This window comes from Oryza brachyantha, chromosome 1 (genome assembly GCF_000231095.2).
Source record: "Oryza brachyantha chromosome 1, ObraRS2, whole genome shotgun sequence".
Taxonomy (NCBI): domain Eukaryota; kingdom Viridiplantae; phylum Streptophyta; class Magnoliopsida; order Poales; family Poaceae; genus Oryza; species Oryza brachyantha.
The window spans coordinates 27,627,912-27,654,057 of NC_023163.2; the positions used below are offsets into that span (position 1 = coordinate 27,627,912).

General features: G+C 43.3%; 4 protein-coding genes, 1 long non-coding RNA gene and 1 other non-coding gene across 7 annotated transcripts; 3 read left to right on the top strand and 3 right to left on the bottom strand.

Annotated features, from left to right (window-relative positions):
- Positions 1-1,739: 1,739 nt before the first annotated feature.
- LOC102712878 (epsin-2-like) lies at positions 1,740-3,373 on the top strand. The gene is made up of 4 exons (XM_006646408.3): positions 1,740-2,083; positions 2,233-2,355; positions 2,486-2,647; positions 2,750-3,373. Exons 1-4 carry the CDS (start codon positions 1,968-1,970, stop codon positions 3,129-3,131), a joined length of 783 nt encoding a protein of 260 aa, XP_006646471.1. The 5' UTR covers positions 1,740-1,967; the 3' UTR covers positions 3,132-3,373.
- Positions 3,374-5,271: 1,898 nt separating this feature from the next.
- Positions 5,272-7,290, bottom strand: LOC107304517. Its single transcript, XR_001550636.2, has 4 exons — positions 7,192-7,290; positions 6,064-7,090; positions 5,890-5,982; positions 5,272-5,792 (listed from the first exon to the last, which is right to left on the bottom strand). It is a non-coding gene; the product is annotated as an uncharacterized LOC107304517 (long non-coding RNA).
- A 1,597-nt stretch (positions 7,291-8,887) lies between these two features.
- On the bottom strand, positions 8,888-10,465 carry LOC102703169 (fasciclin-like arabinogalactan protein 4). The gene has a single exon (XM_040520225.1). It carries the CDS (start codon positions 10,400-10,402, stop codon positions 9,128-9,130), a length of 1,275 nt encoding a protein of 424 aa, XP_040376159.1. The 5' UTR covers positions 10,403-10,465; the 3' UTR covers positions 8,888-9,127.
- A 1,664-nt stretch (positions 10,466-12,129) lies between these two features.
- LOC102703442 (protein ESMERALDA 1-like) lies at positions 12,130-17,864 on the bottom strand. Its single transcript, XM_040519995.1, has 10 exons — positions 17,057-17,864; positions 15,725-15,794; positions 14,617-14,684; positions 14,430-14,518; positions 13,925-14,122; positions 13,626-13,830; positions 13,321-13,488; positions 13,044-13,211; positions 12,776-12,966; positions 12,130-12,636 (listed from the first exon to the last, which is right to left on the bottom strand). The coding sequence occupies exons 1-10, from the start codon at positions 17,450-17,452 to the stop codon at positions 12,474-12,476; spliced, it is 1,716 nt and encodes a 571-aa protein (XP_040375929.1). The 5' UTR covers positions 17,453-17,864; the 3' UTR covers positions 12,130-12,473.
- Positions 17,865-20,537: 2,673 nt separating this feature from the next.
- On the top strand, positions 20,538-20,610 carry TRNAK-CUU. Its single transcript has one exon. It is a non-coding gene; the product is annotated as a tRNA-Lys (tRNA).
- A 3,016-nt stretch (positions 20,611-23,626) lies between these two features.
- LOC102713155 (pentatricopeptide repeat-containing protein At4g11690-like) lies at positions 23,627-25,748 on the top strand. Of its 2 annotated transcripts, XM_015840007.2 has the most exons (2): positions 23,627-24,724; positions 24,825-24,885. In XM_015840007.2, exons 1-2 carry the CDS (start codon positions 23,731-23,733, stop codon positions 24,854-24,856), a joined length of 1,026 nt encoding a protein of 341 aa, XP_015695493.2. In that variant the 5' UTR covers positions 23,627-23,730; the 3' UTR covers positions 24,857-24,885. The 2 variants fall into 2 exon arrangements, with proteins under 2 accessions (XP_015695493.2, XP_040385123.1); XM_040529189.1 differs by having other exon boundaries at positions 23,627-25,748.
- The last annotated feature ends 398 nt before the right edge of the window (positions 25,749-26,146 follow it).

Consider the following 26,146-nt stretch of genomic DNA (forward strand, 5'->3'; position numbering starts at 1 on the left):
ATTGCTCATCGTGTTGTGCCGATTTGTGAGAGATGCCACGGTCCAAGCACGACCCAAACGCATGTCGTGCCTGTTTGGGCCGTGCTGGCCTATCCACCGCTCAATACTGATTGTCTGGTCCACTACCGTATCGTTATGTCATATTACGGTTACCCATGCGTTTAGGCGTTAAGTCACCAATGTCGTGGCATGTCGAATCACCAAACTAAAAGAATCGTTCGATCGACAAAATAATCGTGTTCATGTGAGTACGTGACAATATCCGTGAGGCAAGCATGTCGTGTGGCACATGGATATGACGCGTTAACATGACATTCAGTGATTGATGGACTTATGGTTACACGATCAATGGCCTAGAAAAATCGGTCTATTGTGAAAGCACAACCTAGAAAGAAAATCGGTATGACGTGAATGTTTTGTTTCTCTTTTAGGTCGTGCTGGCCCAGTATGACCCAATAGTCATGTTGTGTCGTCCAATGTACATGTGTTCTAGGTCCAAGCCCAACCTATGGTCATACCAGCCCAGCCCAACCTAATTCATGTTGGGTCGTACCGTACTTTATGCCGTGCCAGACCACCGTGCCTTAGGCCAGCCCATGAAATCACGGCCCAAGTCTTACCTCTACCCTGCGAGAAAATTGCTATTCTACCACTCTCAAAAAACGGTTTCGCTATAACACCACTTCTAGTTTTGATTTTGCTAAAATACCATTCTCAAACCTACGCAGCACGCTAAAATGCCATTTGTCTCATTTTTCTTCCAAAAAATCAATTCTGCACTGTTTGTTTATATTGGAATGACATTTACGCCCCTAGTCCATTGACTTGGAAAAGACTTATTTAACTTGCAAATTTAAGTGTGAAGGAAACCTAAAATTCTAACATAAAATTTACAATTGTGGTGCGAAATGTTAATTAAGTTAACTAATCAAATATTATTACAGTCCTTAGAATTATGATTGAGTGGTGTATTGGTGTATATATAATTTTGTTTTATTTTATATGGATTTTATTTTGTAACTTTATTATTTATTGTTTTCAAAAAATATTTCTCTAATTGCCATGCCATTTAATCTACTGAAATAGTAGCTTATTACTATACTATGGGGGTAATTTGGTAAACTCATCGAAGAAAAAAAGAGCAAAAGCATTTTGTTTTGTATCAAATGACTGAAAATGACATTTCAACGTGTTCCACTGGCTTGAGAATAGTATTATAGCGAAATCAAAACTAAAAATATTATTCTAACGAAACCACATTTTGCCGATAGCAAAATAGCAATTTTCTCGTGCCCCGCACCACCTGCTCCATCTGGACCGTCGTCGCACAGTCGCACGGCGAGCACGCCACGCGTATGTAGGCCGAACCACGTGACCTCATCCGCGCCCCACCACGGCAGCCACCATCTAGCTCCCTCCTGTCCTGCGCTGCTCCACGGCAATCCACGCCAGCCACGGAATGCGGTTTCAAAATTCAAAACTCGCCCACCACCTTCTACCGGTTGACAATCGTGTCGCTGCACTACTACAGCACCGGCACTAGCACTAGCATAGTAGCTTGTATAGCGTCGTCCACTTTTGAACGCTTCAAAGGTCGCCTCGCATCGCATCGCATCGCACCGCACCGGAAAGAGGGAGGAGATCGACCGAGGCGCGCGCTCTCTTGTCCTCCCCTTGACCGGCGGGCATTCTGCTCCTCCTCGTGAACCGGTCGCCGTCGCTGTCCTGCGCGCATCACTAGCGATTTTTGTGGAGTGGTTGCCCGCTGCGAGCGAGCTCTCTCTGTTTGTACCGCGCGCTTGTTCGCTTGCGCTCCGGTGCGGAGTGGTTGCTTGGCCGGCGAGCGGGCGGGCGGGCGGACGCGTCGATGCGCGAGCGCTGGTGACGCCGCGGCGTCACTTGTGACCTGTTATAGCCGTCCCGTCGTCGCCTCTCCTCCTGGTGCCGGTGTTACGCGCGGCGCGGCCATGGACGCGACGTCGCCCTTCAGCTTCCACGAGCTCAGGCGGCAGGCCTCGTCCTACCTCACCGACAAGATCCGCTCCGCGCGGCTCGCGCTGACCGACGTCACCCCGACGCAGCTGTGAGTGGCCCTCCCGCTCGATCCTTTGCCGCTTGTTCATCAGATAGATGTCACCGATGCGTTTCATCGTGTTCGTCGAGGAGGCACAGGGCATCGGAACATTCTGGTTGCTGAGTGTTTTTTCCCTTTTCTTTTGGTGGCATCACCAGGATGACGGAGGAGGCGACGAGCGGGGACGCGTCGCCGCCGAACGTGAAGACGATGAGCCTCATCGCGCGGCAGGCGTTCGAGATCGACGAGTACGTCAGGATCGCCGACATCCTCCACAAGAGGTGAGTGTCTTGTCTGGGCGTGGCGCCAGCATGGCTACTGTAGTGCACGCACGCCGCGCCGCGCCGTGCTCTGCTCTGCTCGTTTGTCGATCGATTGATCCGGAGGCGCGCGAGCGCGACCAATCTTCAGGTTCGCGAGGTTCGACAGGCGGCAGTGGCGGGAGGCGTACAAGGCGCTGCTCCTCCTCGAGCACCTCCTGACGCACGGCCCCCGCAGCGTCGCGTCGGAGTTCCAGAGGGACCGGGAGGTCATCCAGCAGATGGTCACCTTCCAGCACATCGACGAGAAAGGGTCCGTCTGATTCCTCGCCCTCTCAGCTTAGCTCATATTTCCCCTGACGTTTCTTGCCTCTTCATCTAATCACGGTGGCTTCTCCGCGAACCCGTGCCGCAGTTTCAACTGGGGGATGACGGTGAAGAGCAAGTCGGAGCGCGTGCTGAAGCTGCTGGAGCGGGGGCCGTTCCTGGAGGAGGAGCGGGAGCGGGCGCGCAAGATCGCGCGCGAGATCAAGGGGTTCGGCAGCTTCAACCTCAGCAGCGCGCAGGCGTCGGGCCAAGCCGCTGCCGCCCGCGCGTCGATGGGCCAGTGCTACGGACGGAGCAACTCGCGGTTCGAGGACCGGTGGAGGAGGGAGGACTGCGTCGACGACGGCGACAAGGAGAACCTGGTGGCGTCGACGCCCGAGCCAGATCAGGCGGAGGAGCTGCACCGTCGCCACCCGTTCCACAGCTTCGCGCAACAGCCACCGGAGGCGATGCTGCTGCTGAGCCAGTGATCGTCGTCGATCACTTCGTCAGGTTACTTGGAGATGTAATCAGATGAATCCTGTAAAGTCAGTGGCTTGCTGGCGTTGTTTAGGTTATCTTCCTCACGGCCTCATCGTATCGCACACTTCGTGACATTGTAATCATCGTCCTTCATCTCAGTTCTTGAACAATAATGCTTGGATACCCGAGCCTCTGAAGTCTGAACTCATGCGGGGAATGGAAATTTTGTGAAAAGCTAGAAGCTTACAAATTTCCATCATTTTCTGGTCCTGAATCAGACAGGTAAAACTAAAATGACCGTGTTAAAGAAGTGTGTCAGAGATCAGAATCACGTAAGAGTAACGTGATATACTGAACTGATCAGAATAAGAACTTTCTAGCCTGATGAGTAACCAATTTCTGACAAAAAAAACTGGCTCATACCAGACGGTTTTGAATTCGTGTTCCATAGCCTTTTCTTTGGGCATCATAAGTCCCAACGGTAATTCACTCGTAACCTAACATTACGAAGATGGGTTAGGTGAACATTTGCACGTTTCTTAGATGTCACCTAAATAATTATTAAAACATATAAAAAATAGTAAAATATATTAATATGTGATATATAATGTCAATTTCGACTTCAGCAGATTATAAAAAAATTTAAATTAAAATCAGATTAATGCGTGATATATACAAATTAACATTTATTTTAGAGTAATTTTACAATCCAACAAAAAGTAATAAAAAGTATCTCGAGGTACCGGTACCTTGCGGTACTAAATCGTTTCTGATCGTTAGATCTAAGAGCGCACATCCTACTTAGCTAGATCTAATGGTGAAAAATGATTTGATACATCGAGATATTTTTTATTGGACCGAAGCAAATCTCTTTATTTTATTATAAATTATAGAAGTCGAAATTAAAATTATATGCTCATGGAATGATAGAACTCATAATTGAGATTATGTCAATTTCACATATTTTTTATGCAGAAATACTACCATACGGGATCTCGCTTCGACGGGATCCCACTGCAGCGATGGCGACGCCCTGATTGTGGGTGTGCGGACCGCGGCCGAGAACTCAACGTGCACGAAGCCAAACTCGCAGAGCTTGGCGTCGAGCAGCACGTTGGACGCCTTGATGTCGCCGTGGATGATGGTGAGGTCCCGGCTCATGGAGGTTGCCGTTCGGGGTGTTCTCGAACACCAAGACTCCCTCATCTGCACGTACGCAGAAACAAGTTAACGTCAGTCGCGTTAGCTCAAACCGAGCAGAGCACATGTGCGGCGGCGATGACGACTGCGACGATGACGACGAGAATTCAGTAGCTTTGGGTGGTAAGATATCATGTTTGATACCTTGTTGGGATCACTCCGTTCCGGTATTAGCTCTGATACCGATGAGGTCTCGTATTTAATACCTTGTCGGAATCATGTCGTTTCCGGTATTAGATTTGATATTGACGAAATATCATGTTTGATACCTCGTTAAAATTATCTCATTTCAAAACAGGATCCCATATGGTAGCATGGTAGCAGTTCTCTTTTTAATAACTAATTAGATATTAGATAGCATACAAGATAGATAACATATAAGAAACATGCAGGCATCAAATGTGGACATCAACCCAAGTGCTGGAAACAGTTTCCCTTAACATCACGCAAACACTTATTCTTCACAAAGCACATGTCTAAAACTAAAAGCTTACCTTTTCGCTGTCACTTTTGCATGTAAACTGGTCGTCATCATCAGCTTACCTCCAAATATTCCAACTATTATCCCCAACGCTACTGAGCACTCTAGTTATTACTCTACTTAGTACTCCCTTAATTTCATATTATAAAAGTTTTTGTCATACTTAGATCGATCAAATGAATATGTTTTATATTTATGCCTAAATTCATTAATATTCACACAAACTTAGAAAACCTAGGAATATGTTTTATATTTATGCCTAAATTCATTAATATTCACACAAACTTAGAAAACCTAGGAAGCAATGTAGTATCTAGAATTTTTATTTTGAGTGGTCCAGCTTACATTTAATTGTCATAAATTAACATAAAAATATAAAATTGATAAAATATATTTTGCATATGTTAATAAATTATATATATGTTTAAGCTAGGATTTTTTTTTGGTGATCCTAAGACCACTGGGACCGCACTCTAGATTTGACTATGCCATGAAGATAAAGATGGATCCAGAATATTTTATAATGTAAAATGAATATAAACTGATGTAATATTACTTACTACGGGTAATTGAGTACTACCTGCTGAGAGAAAGAAGGGTACAACAACTCGCGGCAGAAGACAGCTGTGGTCTACGAGCAGCAAGATGACATGAAGATATTCCTCAACTACTGTACATAGCACACCTTTTTGACTATCATGTGCCATCCTACCACACAATAATTACCGGAAAATGGCGTAGATAGTGTGTGATTGAATTGTGCCATGTTCTATACAAGATCCCATCATGTGATACATGACTGAGTCATAATTCTACATTTTCCTCACAAGTACATAATCCTAACCAAAGGGTTCAATTATCGAATTTTTCATGTCATGATCACCAAAAACTACAGCACAATATCACCTGCTATAACGTATTGGGGCTTAGCATTTTACCTCCAACATCACAACAAGGCTGTGATAACCGGCTATGTAGAACACCGATCCTATTGATTAATATCACCAATAATCAGAAGTGTTCAATATCCATACATTTTTTAAGAGGAGAAATGGACACGACACAAGGATTCAGTGGTAACTAACCTGTTGAAGGAACCAGACAAATCTCTACTTCCTTCAGAAACAGCTAGATAATGGATTTTCCTGGGCTGATCCACTTATATTCGTTAACACGGGCTAAGAAAGAAAGAGGAAAACAGAAATCATGAAGTAATATTCACTAAAGAAAATATAATATATTCACCGGAAATAGCTTACCTCATATACAGATCTTGTTGCAGCATGGCGAGGCATCCACTTGTAAATTTTCACATTGCAAGTAGTAATAACTACGTAATACTAGTATCATACAAAAACAGACAGTACAATATTATGCCTGCAACCACGTGACCACAAACTAAATTCCACTGATGTACTAACAATCAAGAGGCTACTCTGACGTCAAACATGTCCTACCAATTTGGATCGTCTGAAGTTGCTCCATGCTTTTACTTTACCTAAGAATTTTAGCATGTGGCATGTCTAAGACGGCCACTTTCACATCTTCCAAGTCAATTAAATTCAGAATAAACAGCCTTACAAAATTGTTACTGCCAATCCAGGAATATAGAATCAACTTCCAGTTTTCTCTATGAATATAATAGACTACCGAATCAGCACATTCTTGAGCTGAGAAGATTGACATGGATGGCTAGATCGCATGTTACACAAAAGTCAACTGCGCTTCATTTGGACTTTTAGGGCATATAGAAAGAAAAAAAAAGGCTACTACATCCACTAAGAACACTTGTGCCAGCTACCCTTGTATTCTTGATCAAAATTTACATATTAAAACAACCTTGTAATTAATGCATATCTGTTGTTTTTTTTTCCTTTCGTTGATAACAGTACAAATGGTCAGGTATTTTAGATGCTCGCTTCTTTGATGCACTATATATCAGGACTCCATTAAGCTCATTTTCAGAAATAGGTTAGAATGAACTTAAAAGAAAAGAACATTGCATATTCCTACTCTAGTATTTGAGTTACAGAAATTGGTTAGAATGATCATACAGAAAAGGCAAGATGGTTAACACAAGGAGCATGAGAACAAAACCCAAGAGGTTAAAATACTAAAATAGATGACAGCGGTTATTCCTTGTTGGTGAATTCAGTCTCAAAATTGTACGCTGTAGCACAATAGGTGACAAGTGCATGCTGCGGCGCATAAGAACGAACAAAGATATCTGGTGTTCAACTGCGTTCTAAAGCTGGCTCCTTTTTTTTTTCGGTAGGACTTCTGAGTCTGCAAAACATAGATGAAAATGCCCCTTGATTTCACTGTAGGCTAGACAAGTCCACAACAGTAAACTAAACCAGTGGTGCTTTGTAACTTCTTCAACATACCTACATGCCATTGCTGAATCTTAATCTTGCCCAAGAACCTGGAGTGCTCCAAACATTTCCTACAAGGCTACAACTAACTATTCCCTTCTTTTCTTATATATGACGGTTAAACAAGATCATAATACATATATAAAGGAGGGAGTAATTGCATATTTCATAAAATAACACCACATATGAAGCCAGTCGGGGAATATGATAAATACCCCCTAACAAAAATCTGAACAGTACATTTCAGATAGACAGCTTTCAATTAGTTCCTTTATTCGCTCTTCAATAGCACAGAGGATACACAATTGCTGAATAGTTATAAGTTTGATAAATTGCGTTGCTAATCTTAAGTTTATAACAAACACATCTCATCCAGCATCAACACTGAATTTCCAAGATGCTGGTTTATAAAGAATGGGGTAAATGTGCCCGTAATTATCTAGAAAGTCTGGCATTTCAACCATGGCTTATCTCATGGATATTATTAAGAAAAGAACTTGATGGGTCCCATGGCTCATGCAAAGTACGCATGAGCTCACAGGAACAAACTGGTCCAGAAACTAATCAAATAAAGATGGGCTACCTCAATAGGTCCACTTTCATGGACTCTAGTGAAACTACATACAAAAGTTTCATGCATAATCAGTGGTCCCTCCCCAAAAATCCACTAGCCCATTACGAACATGAAACACCACAGAATGTTAGGAATAGCCCCATCCGCATATAAAAACTGTAGCTACTAGAGGCATATACAGCAACTATAAACGCTCCGATATGTTTTTGGTGTGACATGTTGGATAACTGACAGATTATATGGACATGTTTAGATTAGCAATACATGAAAATAGCAGCTACCATTTGAACTCTTTATTGGAATGGTTTAAATGCCCCCAAATCTCTACCGAACACAACAATATACAACTACCAAACTTCCATGACATCAGACATGAACAATGACCGATAGATAGACTCGAGAATCAGAATGCGTACCTATCAGTAAATTCATCAACCTGGTATACAATACTACTAAACTTCTCTTCATACTTTAGAGCTGCACTAGTTCATCTAGGAAGTTTTTGTTGCTGGGGCATCATGTATTCAGCTCACAACCAACCTATCAAATTTCAGTTCCCACACTAAGAAACTAGTGAAATGATCAGTATGGAGTAGATGGTAGGGTAAACTCACGTTTCGTAGCATTTGAACCATGTATGATGTGGCTTTATCACAAAAGGGATAGTTGCGCATATGCCACCCTAAATGGTTGGTTTATGTCCTCAACTGCGATTAACCGTGCAAAATCCTGGGCAATCAACTAAAGAGTGGACATTTGTTTAGTTATACTATCAGGAAACAGTAATGGCAAGCACAACTAGAGTTGGTGATGTTAGCAGGGAAGAGTGAGAATCAAAAACAGGGGTAGACAACCAAGCAACCTCCCGAGGGCCAAGGCGGCCAGCTCATTCCTCGAGCTTACCACCGATCTATCAATCTCCACACAGCCAGGGAACCCAGCCTCCCAGATTCTAGTCCTTGATAGAAAAAACACCAAATAGGCAAATGCATGTTGTCAAATTCTTTCATGCCTATTACAATGCAAAAGACACGAAAATCTATTGTGTTCTCTCAAAAAATGTTTTCAAATTATAATCCTCACACCAATTCCTCCTGCAATTGGACTTCAGTTCAAACACAAACTAACCTGATCAGAACAATTTTGAACATGGTGTTGTTCGTTTTTGGAACAAGTACAAGGCGTAGGTTTCTACACATGATATTATTTCCCTTAAAACTAATAAAGAAACTAGAAAGATCGTTACTACTTTTGCCCCTTCGAAATTCTCTACCCGTCACATTCCCGTAGTACACATTCTAAAATGGGGGAAAATAGTAACAAAAGAACAAAAATTGAGCAAAATGGAGCGAGCAATGGGGGAACATCCGCATCTCATACCAGAGGTAGTAGAAACAGATGCAGCTTTAGGAATACCAACAGTATACACCACCGATTAATTGCCCTTGCCGTTGGAAATGCCGATGATGACTTGCTATCGGTGCCGCCCCGCAGGGCTGGCGGTGACGACAGTCTCGTCGGTGGCGTCTGCACGCTATCAGCGACATCTGGCGCCATCGCGGCCGGCGGCGGTGCCGTGGCAGCGCTGTCGACACCGTCCCGGCTGAACATGTCCTTGGGTAGCAGAACCTTTGAGACGGCGAACACCGCAACGGGGTTTTGGTCGAACACCGTGCGGGTGATCGAAGCCTGCACGACGCCGGTGTCGATGGCCACGGAGCCGTTGACGCGCGTGATGTTTAGCGTAAACTGGCCAGCCTCGGCGCGCTCAGTGGCGAGCGTGGGCTGCACGGGGTTCACGATGGACTCGAGGGAGCCGAGCGGATAGTATGAGTGCAGCACGTGGAAGCGAAGCACGGTGACCTTGCGATCTGCGGGGAGGGACTGGAGACGATCGGTGGCGGGGAGGCCAGCGAAGGCATCGTCGGTGGGCACGAAGACCGTGATGCCGGCGCCGCGCTCGTCTGCCAGGAATTCGTCCGCGACGCCCGACGCCTCCAGCATGGAGGCAGCGACGTTGAACCCCCGCGCGTCCGCGAGGACATGGGTGATGTTGACGCCAGCCGGGCGGCTGGCGGAGGCTGCGATGTCGAGCCCGTAGGGGACGATGAGGCCGCCCACAGCGAGCACGCTTAGGTTGTAAGGCACCGCGGTGACGGAACCGAGGACGGTGGCGTTGGACCCCGGGAAAGGCGCCGGCGACCGGACCACGACGGTGGAGTTGCCCCCAACGGTGAGGTTGACGGCGCCGAGATCAGAGGACGCGCGCCCGGTGGTCTGGAACAGCGTCGTCACGAGCTTCCCGGAGGCGGGGAGGCGCGCGAGGTCAGAAGGGGAAAGGTACTCGAGCAGGACGTGGTACCGCAGCACGTCGGCGATGTCCGCGCCGGAGGCCGTCGCGAACGCCGAGGGCGAGCGCGGCAGGTTGTTGTTCGGCACGGCCAGCAGCGTCAGGGACGACCGCGCCGCCAGCTCCTCGGCCACCGGGCTCGACGCCAGGAGCCGCGCGAAGTCGGAGAAGCCGGGGAAAGCCGCGAGCGCCGCCGTCACGTTCACCCCGCCCGCCCGGGACGGCAGCACGGCGAGAAGCAGCACCGCCCCGAGCGCGAGGCCCGACGCCGGTGGAACGACTCCCGCTCCACCCCGCATCTCGCCAGCGGGGTAGCCGTGGAGAAGGAGCGGGGACTGACTGATGAGAGGAGTGTAGGCGAAGAGGACGGAGAGGAGACGGGGAAGAAATATTTTGCGCGTTCTTCTTTTTTAGCCTTTGTTTAAGGGATTTTTGCTGTTGGAAACGTTGGAATTAGATAGAGTAGCAACGAGCTATGAGCTGTAAATTAAATTTATAACTAGTTGTAGCACAGATAGTAAGATATGTATATATTTTATAATTAATTGTTATATAAATTAATTATTAAACTGACTATAAATAAATTAAATTAAAGTTGGTATTTAGAACTTGCTCTTAAACGGTGGAATTGATGGCGTGGGGAGTGTTGGTGGGACGATGTGGACTCCTGCTGCTACGCCAGCCAGCTCTTTCCCACTCTCCGCTACCAGGCGCCTTTGCCAACTTTGTACCATGATGCGTGGGTGGGTCGCATCACGTGTGCCTTGGTCCTATTCGACATGGTGCTGATTAGTAGAGTCGTCATTCTACCAACCAAACGATCAAATTTTGGCCTTACTCTAAAAAAATGGATTAACTATAGTATGATCTTGTAGTCCGCTACTTCACACCTAATTCACGATCATTTCAACAAAATTATTTCGAAAATAATGTTGTTCAGGTTCGACAGTAGTCGGTTCTGGCCTTCTGGGGGAGTGTTTACTCTGTTCAGTCTGCTGTGTGAAAACCGGCCACGTGAAGAGCGAAGTGAATTGGCAGCGGTTACCCATTTCTCGCCGTGAAAACGCATTTGGGTTCATCGTTTCGTTAATAATAAATATATCAAAATGACATATTAATAATTAAAAATATTTTATTGAAAAAACTTCTGCATAGGTGTATGTATCATTTTAAAAGTAAATATTATAAAATAAATTGCGATAAAAATTAAAATTAACTCTAAGTTAAATTTTGACTTGTGTTGGAGGATTAGGCTAATGAGATTACACTCAGCATGGCCAGAACAGCAAGATGGCCGAACTTTCCTAAGTGAGGTGTCGTCTTCCGGACCACTACGATAACACGCTATGTTGTGACGCCTGTTTAAGAAGCCCTGATTCATTCAGTACTAGTACCAAAAGTCACCTGCCCAAAAATGGGCAACTGAAACAATGAACGGGCAAAAGCCGAATCTAAATCCGTCAGAGATTTCACGTACCAGCATCTTTTCAGAAGTGTTTGTCGTTTAACTGGGATGATGCGAGCGGCGTACACAAACTACAAACGGGGCATGTGACCTGCCTCAAGCCACCATTGACAAACCTGCTTTACACTGACGTCGGTGAATACTTGCGGCATCTTCGAGTATATAGCAAAGAAAGGACGAGTACTCGAGAAGGAACCACGGGCGCGGGCTGAAAGCAAGACGACCGTGCAAAATGTACCGGTTTACCTCTACCATCATACAGTATGCTCCATCGGATTGATAATCTCTTGTATTGGACACTGGTTTTGGTAAGATTGACAGCTGCACCTTCAGAAATATCCTGCTTCTCAATTGGCAGCATGAAGAACCAGAACTGGGAGTATAATTTCCAACTTTCAGCTGTTTCTGACTTGGAACTGAGTTTGGCAAATTGTACAGATGAAATTGGAGGAAGGAAAACATCCCTCCCCCACAGAGAATAATCAAAAGAATAGTTTGGACAAAGCGCTAGCTTTCAGATGAAACGACCAATAAATTATAACAGAATAAGCATTGTTGCTCTTCTCAAAATTTGTATGGCATTCTTCCTAGCTGAGAAATGTACAATGGAACTACTATTACATCAAGCCGGCTGGCACTGCACTACTTTGTCAGGGAACAGACCTAGAAAGGGTTAGAGACACATCTATTGGGACACAGATCAGTCTATTGTTAGCCCGAGGATCAGCCTAGCTGAAATGAACCTGACATATCCGCAAAATCCACCTGGGGACTGTAATAGATGAGCAACGCTGCAGTAGGGGTGCTTGGAGACCGGACATCACACCACCAGACGGCAAGCAAAGAATGAGCACATGCTATGGTGCCAAAAAGAATCAGGGTCAGTCAAACAAGTCATGACTATGCTATCTAGCCTGGATGGGTTTAGAGTGTTCTGATTTGTTGGATCGGCACATGCAGTCAGGGCATGGAAAGGTGTATATAGATTCATTTGCTCTTTTCATTTCAATACCCTTGGCATCGCTGTGTGTTCTCATGTTCACCAATTGACGTTTTAGTGACTTCCATCTGCACAAATGGAACTACAATTTTAACAAATTGAAAATCACTATTTTTAACAATGAATAGTGCAAGAACATCTAAGATTTCCATAGTCAATATAGGAATTGAATACTCTCACTGCTCATGGGCTACAGTAGTAGCATACCCGATACGTGGACTATCGAAGAGTATGGCCAATCTTCTTTTATCAGGCTTAATTGTCTTCGAATGACCACCATAAAGGTATCTCCTATGACCAAGAAGGAAGTGAGGAAAATTTCCACCTTGAGTAGTCACAAAAACCTCACTATGAACACAGACACTGTAGTCGATAGCTGCCATCCTTGAGGAGAAATTCTGGCAGATATTGTATTATGTCAGATCATACTTCAAAATTTAGCCAGGAACGTTTTGCAGACATCATTTCTATATACCTTGAATGGAGCAAGTTCTTCATCTGATGCCAATGTTTCTTTTGTCTGCAAAAGAGGAAACATTTCAAGGAGAGGTGCCATGTTCTTCTCTGCTTTATATATCCTTCCAGAAGCCAAATATATTGCAGTGTTATTGCTGAAACCCATCCCGCGAAGCATTAACCCAACCTATACAGCACATAACATAAACATGTAAAACTGTGAGGCAACAATCTTAAGCAATTTCTATTAACAAAATCAGTGTAAATTTGCTGGAAATATTTAGATACTGGCATACCTCCAAAGGTGTAAGCGGGCATTTCCCATTCATTCTTATTGCTCCAGGCTTTATTACACGTCCTGGCCTAGTAAACTTTCCTCTCCAACCCCTCTCCCTGGCTGCATCCAGTTCCATCTTCTCCTCTTCACCACCATCAAAGACACAACAAGAGAATGCAACCATATCCTGCAAAAGAAAATCAATTGGTTGGCAGCTGTCTTGTCTGGGACCGGGTTCCCATTATTTTGGAAACAACACCCAATGGTATCACAAATAGGCGTTAATTATAAATATCCAAAGAAAATTAATAGAAGAAAACCAACCTCTTCAAAACGGAGATGCACCGCTACATATTTCCCATTGTTTTCAGCACTTTTTTCTCTCATTCGAGATACTAAAATGTCAGATAAAGTTGTGATTGGTTTAGAAAACTTTAAGGCTTCAAAATTAGCCAGACATCTCAACCGTTGAACAGCTGATGGAGCATCAAATGACAATCGGTTTGCAAAAGGTGATATCCTTATGAGCCTATAATTTAGAGAAAACATCAAAAAAAAAAAGATCACAAATCACAAGTGAACTTTCTTCAGAACCACAATAAATATATTGGCTTCAGCCTTACCTTTCTTCGATCAACTTAGGAAGAACAGCATCTTTGTAGTATTGGATAGGAGACCAAGCCTTTATCTTGAAATTAAATACATTACTCAAATTGTGACCAAATCTCTCCATAATAAACTCAGGCACCTTGTCAACTACACGGACATCATTTTTCAACCGTTGGAGAAAGTGTTCCTCATCATAAATATCACTAAATTTGCTGTGTCAAGAAAGATAAATGTTAGCAGTTTGCCTTTTGATGTTGGAACAAAAAACAGGTAATATTGATAACTGAGGACTATACAGACTGAAACCAAAGCTGTGTTCATGCATTCGTAAGAGGAATCTGTGAAATCATATAGTCAATTGTTTGCATGTTACTGTTTGAGTCATTTCTATGTGGCACTTTGGCAGAATATCATTTTCATTATCTTATATATGTCATAAAGAATGGCATAATCTGGAGTTAATGCAGACAAACTTCTGCTTGTTTTGAAATGTAGATAGAGATAGAGATAGAGAGAAACCTAGGATCCCTCCAGATGCTGTGATAGTGAAAGTTCGGGATCACAAGAGTTGCATTTAGAAAACCAGCAACCGCAACAGCATTGCATATCTGTGAAAAAATGCCCAAGAAATTGTAGGAACTCAAGATACTTCGTAGGAAAATATCATTAAAAAAACAAAAAGGGTTCACCAAAGGTAGGTAACTACCGATGCCCTTTGCTGATTCAAACCACCATTAGCCTCCACATATATGTAGCCATTCGATTCAGGCAAATCTAACATAAATATATAACTTTATTAGATAATTCCATCAAGATATGTGCAAAAACTCCCTCCATATTTTAATAGATGACACCATTGACCTTTTAGCACGCGTTTGACCATTCATCTTATTCATTTTTTGTGCAAAAATGTAACAAATATATATAGTAATAAATACAATTACAAAAAAATGATAATTAATAAGACAAATGGTCAAACGTGTGTTAAAAAGTCAACGGCATCATCTATTAAAATACGAAGGGAGTATATTTACTTTGACCAATAATAGCTTCATGGTAGTTATATTGACACAAAGGTGCCTTATGCCATTTCCCACGAATATATCAGTTGATTTATCTTTAAATATACTTCCAATTATAAATTTTGTAAGTTTTACAAATACATCAGAACAAAAGTTAGAGGTCAACATTATGTTTGGAGATCATGTCAAGTTGTCAACACCAAAATAGAACGTATTTTTGATTGGAAGAAAGGGGGTGTATGATATATTGACAAAAGTAGTCCAACGTGGAAAGTGTGCCACATATCACTCGTATGCAAAGGTACAGGTGGAATTATTTTTGTGCAAGTGAGATTTTTCTTTCTTAGGGATTTCTGTGCAAAAAGTGATGACCAGGAAGCAGCAAGCCAATAGAAGGAATTGAATGTCTGTTTGTTCAGGGATACACAATTAACAATCAGAGATGTCATATTCGGAAACTGAAGAAATAATACACTTTGTTCAGAAAAATCCTTTTTGGGCATGTGCACAAATCAATATAAGGGTATCTCTGGACCAACATAAATATGATGGTAGTATAATATGCCTAAAAACACTTGGAAAAGTTTTAACATCTTCCATTACAAACCGGGACCTTGACTATTCATTAGTAAAAACTGTTTATGCAAGGTCATACTATACGTATGACCTTGCATATTATTGCAGCTTAGAAGATGGAAGATGTCATACTATTGCAGCTTAGAAGAATATAAACAAATATAAAAACTGTTTGAAATTCATTAGTAAAAAAAATGAAAACCAGGAATGGCATACCATAGATATTATTGTTTATGCAAGGTCGCCAAATGCCACCCTTGTAAGCATGTCTCCATACAGTTGCTAGCTACAAAAATGTAGCAGTATGAGATTATAAGCATATATGGAAAAATATGCAGAAGTGAACTTAAAAAGGACCGGAGAAAGGGGTAGCAAACCAATAGAACTACGGATCTGTAACATATAGAATGAATATGCTACTAGATCACATTGAGAATCATGTTAAATAAATACTTCAATGCTAATGGGCAGAAGAGAATGTGAAAATAATGATAAATCAATACTCCAATAACGAGTGCACAAAGATCCGTATTGCAAATATCGCATAATCTATCTTTAATAAAACTCAGTGCAAAAATAATGCCCCACAGTGTTATAGCAAGCAGGTAGCAACTGTTGTACATCTTATTGTTTGCTATTCACCAAGGCAATTTTCATTTGGGCAATGCCTAAGCTGTCAGTTGTACTAGAAAACAGACTAATAAAGCATGAAAGGTCATTGGATACATGTTTCTTTAATTTGATTAAAATTACCGGTAATCATCTAAGCTGAACTTGTTTTTGTTGTCATCCATAGGGAATGGAGCAGTTCATTAAGGATGAACCAAATCCAACGCATTTACTCAATGTGCCACAACTGACAACCATTGTGGACGAAAAATAACATTCAGGTTTGTTTCAAAAACTCCCAACAGGCAGCACAATAATACAAACACATACATTATAGATTTTGACCCAATGTACAAACCCAGTACGCTATATGTAAAAACAGCAGCACATGCTATTGTTTGCAGCAGTTGAACTGATAAATTCTCACATTCCAACGCTCTAGTTCTGACCAAGCAAACCCATTGTCTGCTAATGCCCAACTGGCTAATATTATAGGACGCCCACAAATCCACAAATCTGAAGTAGGTTTCAACTGGTGAAGCACTATCAGTCTGCCCCTCTAATCCCACCACGCACATGCAGAAGGTACACCAAAAACAAAAACAGATACATCACACGCATTTATATAATTTTATTGCAATTCCCTAACAACTGTGAGAACACCTAACCCAAATCCAACCCAGTCAGCATAAACCAAATAATCTAATCATGTATCGGCCACTAGTCACAGACACACAGACCACTGTCGCTGCAGATATGCTGAAACGGAGCACACAACAATCCAGTAATCCAAGTACCACCGCCAGACCTAAGACAGCCCAAACACCAATTAAACTCGCTCACCAGTCATCACAAAAAACGACCAAATATTTTCATCACAAATATAATTTTCTAGTGCAATAGACCCGGGCTGCGGATGAGTAGGGGGGAGACACTCACAGCGTCAGTGGCGTTGTCAGCGTCCATGTCGGCGCGCAGGCGGGCGTAGAGCTGCGGGCTGCGGTACAGAGAACCGAGCGCCGGGCGCGAGATGATTCGGGGCACGCTGTCCAGAGAGATGGAGCCCATATAGAGCAGCATCGCCGCCACGTACAGCAGCGGAGCGAAGAGGAAGACCGCCTGCCGCCGCAGCAGAGCGGCGAGCACCGCCCTCGCCGCCCTCCGCACGACGCCTCCGCCACGCACGGCGCCGGCGCCGGCGCCGCCCGCCCCGGCCCTCCCCAACCCGCCCTTCACCGTCGACCTCCTCCCCGGCCCCCACCGCGGCGAAGACGGCGGCGACGGCACGGCCCCGCCGCCGCCGCTCCCAAGCCGGCTGTACGCGTGGTTCTGCATCGAGCCCCTCCCAGTATTAAAGCCGCCGTAGTTAATACCCACTCCAGTAGCTCAGCTAGGGTTTCTCCCGCGCGATCGATCGCCCCCCGCGCCGCCACGCCGGGGGCGAACCAACCAAGCCCGATGCTGCGGCGGCGGCGGAGAGGAAGCGGGCCGGAGTGGAGGTGGAAGGGGCGCACGGCATGTGTCCGCCGCGTGAACCCCCCGCGCGCGCGTGCGCTAGTGGCCGCGTGGTGGTGTGGTGGTGGTGCCCGGTGGTGGTGTTGGCCTCCTCGGTCGCGCTCCGATTTCCAGAAGTTTTTCGTGGGCTTTTGAGGCGAGGCGCGGATTTTTGGTTTTTTGGCCGCCGCGGCGGCTGGTGCCCCCGTCGCTGACCGGGGATTCGGCCTTTTCTGGTCTCTTTGATGTGGGGGCGGCCGGTGGGCACAGCAAAGCAAGCACGGGATAGATAGATTGATGTGGGAATGGAAGGCCTAATCTAATGCGAGATTGGAGTATGGGAGTATGGACTAGTCTCAGATTATCTTTCTATCCTCGCGTGGCCGCGTGGGTGGTGGACATTTTGGTTTGGGGAGAGATCCGTAACGCGATTCGATCTTTCGCCCTGTGATCGTGATAGGAAAGTGAGGTTGACGGGAGCAGCAAGACGGTAATGGGCTCGGTAACGACCGTTTTTATTCGTTGGTGACATCTGCCCGTGCAATCCAAACCGTTCTTGCAGCGTAAATTTGGATCGAAGATGACAGTGAGAATTTGCTCGCCGTGGTGACTGTGACGGCTAGGCCCTGTCCCCACGCAGAACAAATTCTCACGATGAATTTGGATATCTATCATGAGGACGCAAGTTTTATAAATGTAGCGGTTTACCACGTCATCAGTTCGGAAATACTACTAGTACATAATAACTACTAGGCCATGTGACACGCGGAGCATATAGAGAGACAAACAGAAGACACGCTTCCTTTTATTCCGGATCTTCCAAAGAAGGCGCTCGGCATCGATCTCTTTCCTCGTTTCCTAAGCTTTCACAGCTACACGAAAGTTCTGAGCTAAATGACAGCCGAATTTCTTCCAGAAGATACTGTGTGTGCCAATGTGAAGCCAAGAACTGTCACGACTCACGAAATTGTTTTTCTGGTCTTCTTCCGATCTGTCAAACACTTGCTTAGGGGTTGTTTAGTTTATAAATTTTTTTAAAAAAAACATCACATCAAGTTTTTAACACACATTTGAAGTATTAAACGTAGTATAATTACAAAACAAATTTCAGATTCCGTCTAGAAATCGCGAGACGAATCTTTTGAATCTAATTAATCCGTCATTAGCACATGTTGGTTACTGTAGCACTTATGACTAATCACATTCTAATTAGGCTCAAAAGATTCGTCTTATGATTTTCTCCATAACTATATAGTTAGTTTTAATGTTCATGTATGTTTAATGCTTTATTTAGGTGTTTAAAGATTTAATGTGACGTGTTTGGAAAAAAAATTTTAAACTAAACAGGGCCTTAGTTGCCTGTGGCCATGCATAGTTGGCGATGGATATTCTTTTCGTCTCAACCTCTCGGTCTTTCACACGCACAGAACATCAGTTGGGCCATAGCGTCATCTTTCAAGTGGTTATAGTTTGGTGTGGTATTTATTTTTGCCACTTAAATACTAGACCTGACAATGCAGACTATCTAAGCAAATTTCAGGTAATGGTCCCTCCTGTATTTTCCTCAGAGCTCCATCAAATAAGAAGTGTTTGTTCTTTTTTCTTTTTTGGGTTAGGCAACATGACTTTATATGCTCTGTACAGTTTGCATCTTTGACGAATCATCTGAAAAGGCTACAGACAATTAAGACGGTGCATTTTATAAATGACATGTTGATTATAGATCGATTGTCCAAAGCTTATAGCTAAGGTGACGTGGTTTCATGGAAATATAGTGCTTAATTAGAGGAAATAAATGACATTATTTACATTTAGTGGTGGTGTACATAAAGTGGGGACACGTAGGATCACATAATATTCGTTTACAGAATGTAGTATCCTGCTGTATCAAATATATACTACTCACTCCGATTTAATAATTCTTGTTGTTTTTTAACAACGACATGATATTCAAAACATGTCTTTGACTATAATTATCTATTATAATTATAAAAATAACCAAATATTTTTATAAAGAGTAATTTTATACTGATCTATATATATTATCATAGTGTCCAAGTATTTTCAAACTAAATATTTTAAAAGTTATTGATATCAATGTTTTAAAATTTTGATATTGACCTTATCCAAATTATAGAACTCGAGTAAGTATGTATTTATGAAAACAAATAAACAATCGGACAGCGAATACAACCACAAACTATGGAACTCAAGTGAGTACATATACTAATATAATAATAGAAAAAGGTGGTTTGTGGTGGTGTGTAGTTAATCAGAGACCCAGTCACCCCTCTACTAGCCCCTATTTTTTTTATGGAAAATGGTAATGAAATTCACGTGTCAACCACCCCAATATATATATACTTTCACAGGGCTAATTGGCAGATATGTTAGTAGCACACATGTATGTGTGTGTATATATATACACACATATACACACACGATAATCAAGAGATAAAATATGTACAATATAATGTTAATATCATGTTAATAATATTTTTAATAAGATTTTGTTGTAACTAACGAGCAACGCACTAGTGTATTTATGAAAAAAAAAGCTGCATAGCAAATACAACCTTTATATTTAAAAATCTGCATTCGCAATAATTTAATCTAGAATATCCATTAGTTTATATCGACGGGAGTAAAAGAAGCTATTCCCTCTATCCATAATATAAGGATTATTTTTTTGCAAAAAAAAAAGAAAGAAGAAGCAGAGAAGGTACCACTCATACACGAAAATTGGAGAAATAAAGTAGTATAAAAGTTTGTAAGCGTAGAATAAAGTAGTATGAAAGTTGGTGGATGGAAATTAAAGTATTAAGTAGGATTATAATATCTTTTATATGTTGAATAAAATTTTAGCTAAATCCATCGTAGGATGGATGTTTGATTAGTTTGTTCTACTCACACAATTGCCACTAAAGCTCGTCTAGCTCAGTCGGTAGAGCGCAAGGCTCTTAACGTTGTGGTCGTGGGTTCGAGCCCCACGGTGGGCGATACTATTTTATTCATCCATGTAACGCCTGAAGCTATCTTCTTCTGGCACAAACGCGCCTGGTCTTTTTGCAAACTTCTGAAAGCATAGCATGGCCTGCAATATTCGCTAGGATACGATAATATAAATTATCAATTATCGTGAGAATTGAAAACTTTTGGAAGAAAAATCTAAAAAGAATCATGGTAATCGTGATATATTACCGCGACAAATCATATGGTAGTTAAAAAAACAGGTATCGATTGCGCCTGGTCTTTTTGCAAACTTCTGAAAGCATAGCATGGCCTGCAATATTCGCTAGGATACGATAATATAAATTATCAATTATCGTGAGAATTGAAAATTTTTGGAAGGAAAATCTAAAAAGAATCATGGTAATCGTGATATATTATCGCGACAAATCATATGGTAGTTAAAAAAATAGGGTTATCGATATCATGAAAACTACGACGATTATCATCTCAGATATCATGATTATCGTTCTCACCAAATCCACGGTGATAATCGTTACCTACCATGTGGTTTGACCCCTAAGACCATTATAACTTTATTAAAAAATGAACTCAATTTCATACTGTTTTCATGCGGTTATCATCGATAATTGTATTATCGCTAGCACACGGTTTTAGCTTATAAAATGATAAGTGAAACCCTGTTGCATACGCCAAGAATGCCAAATTGCCAATCATCTAATATCCCAGTGACCCAAGAATACGTGCTGAGCGGACAACCCATTCGTGCTCTGGGCACCGGTACACGAGCGCATTCGTACTTGTGCAGTTGCCGTGACCCGCTTCCCTAGTTTCCTTCTGGTTTCCGTGGGGTCCCCTTGGTGGATCCCTGGTCATCGATTCATCTGGCATGATTGGCAGATTGTGGGCGTTGATGCACCTGCAGCCCGCAAGTTGTCCAAATAACTGACTCTGCCGAGTGCCGACACCACGCTAGTGAGCAGTTCGTGCTGCTGCCTAACGACCGGTATGACTGATCGTTGAGGAGTATATGTGCAGGTGGAGTGGTTGTGTTCAGCCTGTTTATTCACTCGAACGTATTTATAAATATGGTCTAATAAATTTGAAATTGTGTATCTAGAAATTAAATAGGACAAATGGTTATAGCAGTAAGAACTTAAGATCTATAGATTTATTCTTCCAGCTGTTGTACTCATTTTATCCACTTTATTCGTACCTATTCAGTATGTATAAACTAATATCTAAATTTTTTAAAGCACATGTTCACACTATAAAAATCTATCAAAATTGCATGAATTTGACTTAAACTCGAGCGGCATGGATTGACTCCATTAAATCGTAGATACATAAACTTAATAAAAAATTAAGTTTATTCATATCCTAACCATTCTCGTCCCGAAGCATGTGGGAGGACAGCCTTGTTCTTTTAAGGACAATCTCATTGTCAATTTCACTATATAATTTTTAAAACAGCTAACTTACTGAAACGATGCATGAAACAACTACTCATATCGCAACGTTTCATCGTACCATTTCAAAGCTAAATAAAATATTTAATTACTGCTGAAAGTTTTATTGCATGCAGACAATGTTTGATTGCATGGAACGCCTCAAGTATCTCAATGCGAGTTTCACTGTATTACCGAGAACTTGATAACAGTGCCCAAACGTTTCATGGCCGTGAAATGAATTCCCTCTCTATCCTCACAGTTTCATGCAAATATTCTCTTTTATGCCGATGTGTCACCTAAATAATGTGCATGACATCTCCACAAAACCCCTATTGAATCTGGCCTATCTGAGTTAACTAATTCAGATTTTCTCGTTTTTGCATGCACACTTTCTAAACTGGTAATGGTTTTTTTGAAAATTTTATATAGGAAAGTTCGTTAAAAATTATATTAATTTATTTTTTTATGTTTTTATAACTAGTAATTAATTAACTATATGTTAATCCATTGTTGCGTTTTACACGACCTCAGTAGAACCGGTTCATGGGATCATGTCCAATGCAGTGGAGTATGCATTACGGAGCAAATGAATCCTCTCATCTTAAAAAGGGTCCACCGACAAGTCCGAAGAACGCCTCGTAGATACATTATACATGGGTCAGGTTTGACAAAAACCACGTCGAGGACGAGGACCCGCCTCGACAGGGTTGGGGCCAGGGCCAAAATCGTCCCGTAGGGATTCAGGCTAGCGCCCGAAATTTTTTAGGACCGGGGATGGGGATAAATTTTCCGTGCGGGATCGTCCCGAAATGTTGAAAAGACGAATTTCTTAAGTTGTTTTTGATAAAAGCCTATAGAATAAACCCGGGCCAGCCCATGTCTCTCTCACTCAGTCGTTTAGCAGCTCAACGTCTAACAACCCTCGCTCTATCACTCAGCGCGTCGCCTCCCTTCGCCCGCGCCCCGGCGACGTCGTCCTCCGCTGGTGCGCTAACTCCGCCCTTCGCCTGTGCGCCGATGCAACCCCCCGCCTGCGCGGCCGTCTTCGGACCGACCGCACGTCACCGTCCTCTCCGTCTCCAGCTCCGGCGACCACCAGGTAAGCATCCTAGTACTGTTCCGGACCAATGGTCCCGTTCGTGATCAGGGATCCGTCGCGGACGAAGGTGGGGATCACTTTCCCCAGTTTCCTGTTCGGGGACAGGGATATATTTTGGAGGCGAGGGCGTTCATGCTATCCCGAGACGCCCCGCCCCGTTAATAAATTGATTTTAAGGGGGGTGGTAGGCGCCGGTGCTCAAGCTCAACCGATTTCTGAATCCTGACATTCAACACGAGCCCTTTGCCAACTAGACGGTCATGAATGAGTTGCCGATTGAACACGTAGTTTCTTCAGAACCACCATTTATCCACCGAATCACGAGCACGTAAAACATGGTCAGGCCAGTTACTCTATTTGGTCTGGTCACATTGCTCTCATAAACTCAGGAGAGTATTCTTCAAGGTCCCCCCCCCCCCCCCCCCCCAAAAAAAAAGAGAAAGGTTTACATCAGATGGTCGGTTGAGCGCCGCCGCGGCCATCTCCCCACGGCCACTCCACCACCTCGCCGGCGCTTGGATGTGTATTCTTACACGAGTATACTTCGTACTATTTACCATCATCGCGTCGTATACAGGTTACACGCTAGGGGGACTCCCATGTGGGGAGCCACAGCCGCAGCGGTGCGGCGGCTCTGCGCGGCCGGCAACGTCCGCTCGGCGCTCGCGATGCTGGCCCGCGGGGTGAAGGCGGGCGACGCGGCGCTGGACGTGACCGCGTGCACCGCGCTCGTCCACGGCTGCTGCAGGGGCGGCGATGTGGCGGAAGCACGGAGGGTGTTCGATGTAATGCCGCTCTTGGGCTTGGCGCCTAACGAGGTCACTTACACTGCTCTGATGCATGGCTACTTCATCCATGGCCACAAGGAAAAGGGTTTTTCCTTGTTTGAGGATATGAGGAGGGTTGGAGTTGAGCCGAACCTTTACACCTACAACTGCTTGATCGGAGAGTGTTGCAGGACAGGGGAATTCGAGCGCGCCCATAACTTGTTCGACGAAATGTCTGAGAAGGGCATTGTGCGCAATGCTGTTAGCTATAACACCCTCATCGCCGGCCTATGCAAGCATGGCAAGCTGTGGAATGCCGCCAGGCTATTGGATAGGATGAGGAAGGAGGGTACCCGTCCGAGCATCATTACGTTTAACCTTCTTGTTGATGGTTACGGCAAAGCTGGGAAGATGTCCAACGCTTTGCATTTCTTCAACCAAATGAAGGCGGCTGGTTTCCAACCAAGTGCAGTGACATACAATATGCTTATTGCTGGTTTCTGCCGTGCTAGGGATATGACCCGGGCAAACAGGGCTTTATCTGACATGAAGGAGCGAGGATTGGAACCAACTAAAGTGACATACACAATACTAATCGATTCATTTGCCAGAGAAAATGACACAGATAAGGTTTTTGAGATGCTCACAGGGATGGAGAAGGCAGGTCTAGAGGTGGATGTGCGCACTTATGGTGTTCTGATCCGTGCACTCTGCATGGAAGGGAATATGAAGGATGCCAAGAAGTTGTTTCAGTCAATGGGCGAGAAAGGTGTTGAGCCGAGCAATGTGATCTATGACATGATGATTTATGGCTATGGGAGAGAAGGTAGCTCATACAAGGCTCTTAAGTTCATCATGGAGATGAGGCAAAAGGGTTTGGTTCCAAATTCTGCAAGTTACAGCTTGACGATCCGAATTCTTTGCAGGGATGATAAATGTCAGGAAGCTGAGGCACTAATTGATGATATGGTTCATGCTGGTCTGCAAACAAGTGAATCGATCCGCCAGGCATTATTGGATGCCAAGGCAAGATGGAGAGGTTCTACTGACTCCTCTTTTGCTTAGGTAGCAAGACATTTATTTTCATGTATTATTGAAATATATCTATCTTGATTTTTGAGAATTAGAAAAATGATACACAAGGAAACACATTTTCAAATGGATGTATACTGAAATCTGTGTTAAATTGCAACATAAGAAACTGCACAATTATTTTCCGGATATCACCGAAACTCCATTGCAATTTGCAAGCGAAAATGATAGGCAGCAAAAAGACAAAGATAACTGCACGGTGCATTTTCTAAATAATAAAGGTCAGTGCTTATTGGCATCTTGTGCTTTTATGCTACCAAAGAGTTTAGAAATGTTCACCTCAAAAAAAAGATTTTAGAAATGTTCAACTATTATTACCAAAATTGTTTGTGAAGATTACAGCAACAGGTCAGGGATAAACAAAGGAGCAACGAAAGGATGTCTGGTTGAGCAAGTTTGTCTTGCACGGTTGAAGGCTCTGCTCAGTAAAACTCTGTTTGGGTAAAACTCTTTTCACATATTCAGGTGCCAATCTATACAAGGAAACTAGAGATATAATAGCTTGAACTATCTATGTGCCTGTCGGCTGTCCCTGCTGTATACTCGGGCATAGTACCGGTCCATATCAGCCAAGTAGTATTGTTGTTTCTCGTTTATCGGGTTCAACCATGAAAATGTTGAATGGGTTCCCGCAGTATGATAGACCGGCAGCCATCATTTTCCCTAGACAATAGAAAATCTAGCTTTATATTCATGTTATTATTTGCTTCATAAACGTTTGACTTTTAAGTTATAACCAACGTTTATCTAATGTAAAGTTTCCTGCCGTCTCCTTCTCCTACATTAATAAATTGCTTCCTCAGTGATGCAGTAGATTTTATTTGTCATGTACTCCAAGGTGGAGACTATGACTGACTCTTTAGGGATGGAGACCTCTTCCATAGATAAGAGATAGGCTACTGACAAAGCTCCGCTCCAGGAGGCCCCTGGTAATTAGCAGGCCTGTATGTTCCTATCCAAAGGCTGTTTAGTTGCCAAAATTTTTTGGTAAAAACATCACATCAAACATTTGATCGGATGTCGGAAGGGGTTTTTGGACACGAATGAAAAAACGAATTTCACGGCTAGAAACCGCGAGACGAATCTTTTGAGCCTAATTAATCTATCATTAGCACATATTAGTTACTGTAGCATTTATGGCTAAGCATAGACTAAT

Excerpts from the sequence above, each read along its gene's own strand:
- LOC102703169 (XM_040520225.1), bottom strand. The coding sequence starts at position 10,402 with ATGCGGGGTGGAGCGGGAGTCGTTCCACCGGCGTCGGGCCTCGCGCTC.
- LOC102703442 (XM_040519995.1), bottom strand. The coding sequence starts at position 17,452 with ATGCAGAACCACGCGTACAGCCGGCTTGGGAGCGGCGGCGGCGGGGCC. Across the intron at positions 14,123-14,429 it reads AGCATCTGGAGGGATCCTAG|CAAATTTAGTGATATTTATG; the intron begins GTTTCTCTCTAT and ends TTCTTGACACAG. Across the intron at positions 12,967-13,043 it reads AAGAACTTGCTCCATTCAAG|AATTTCTCCTCAAGGATGGC; the intron begins GTATATAGAAAT and ends AATATCTGCCAG.
- LOC102712878 (XM_006646408.3), top strand. The coding sequence starts at position 1,968 with ATGGACGCGACGTCGCCCTTCAGCTTCCACGAGCTCAGGCGGCAGGCC. Across the intron at positions 2,084-2,232 it reads GACGTCACCCCGACGCAGCT|GATGACGGAGGAGGCGACGA; the intron begins GTGAGTGGCCCT and ends TGGCATCACCAG. Across the intron at positions 2,648-2,749 it reads CAGCACATCGACGAGAAAGG|TTTCAACTGGGGGATGACGG; the intron begins GTCCGTCTGATT and ends CCCGTGCCGCAG.
- LOC102713155 (XM_040529189.1), top strand. The coding sequence starts at position 23,731 with ATGTGGGGAGCCACAGCCGCAGCGGTGCGGCGGCTCTGCGCGGCCGGC.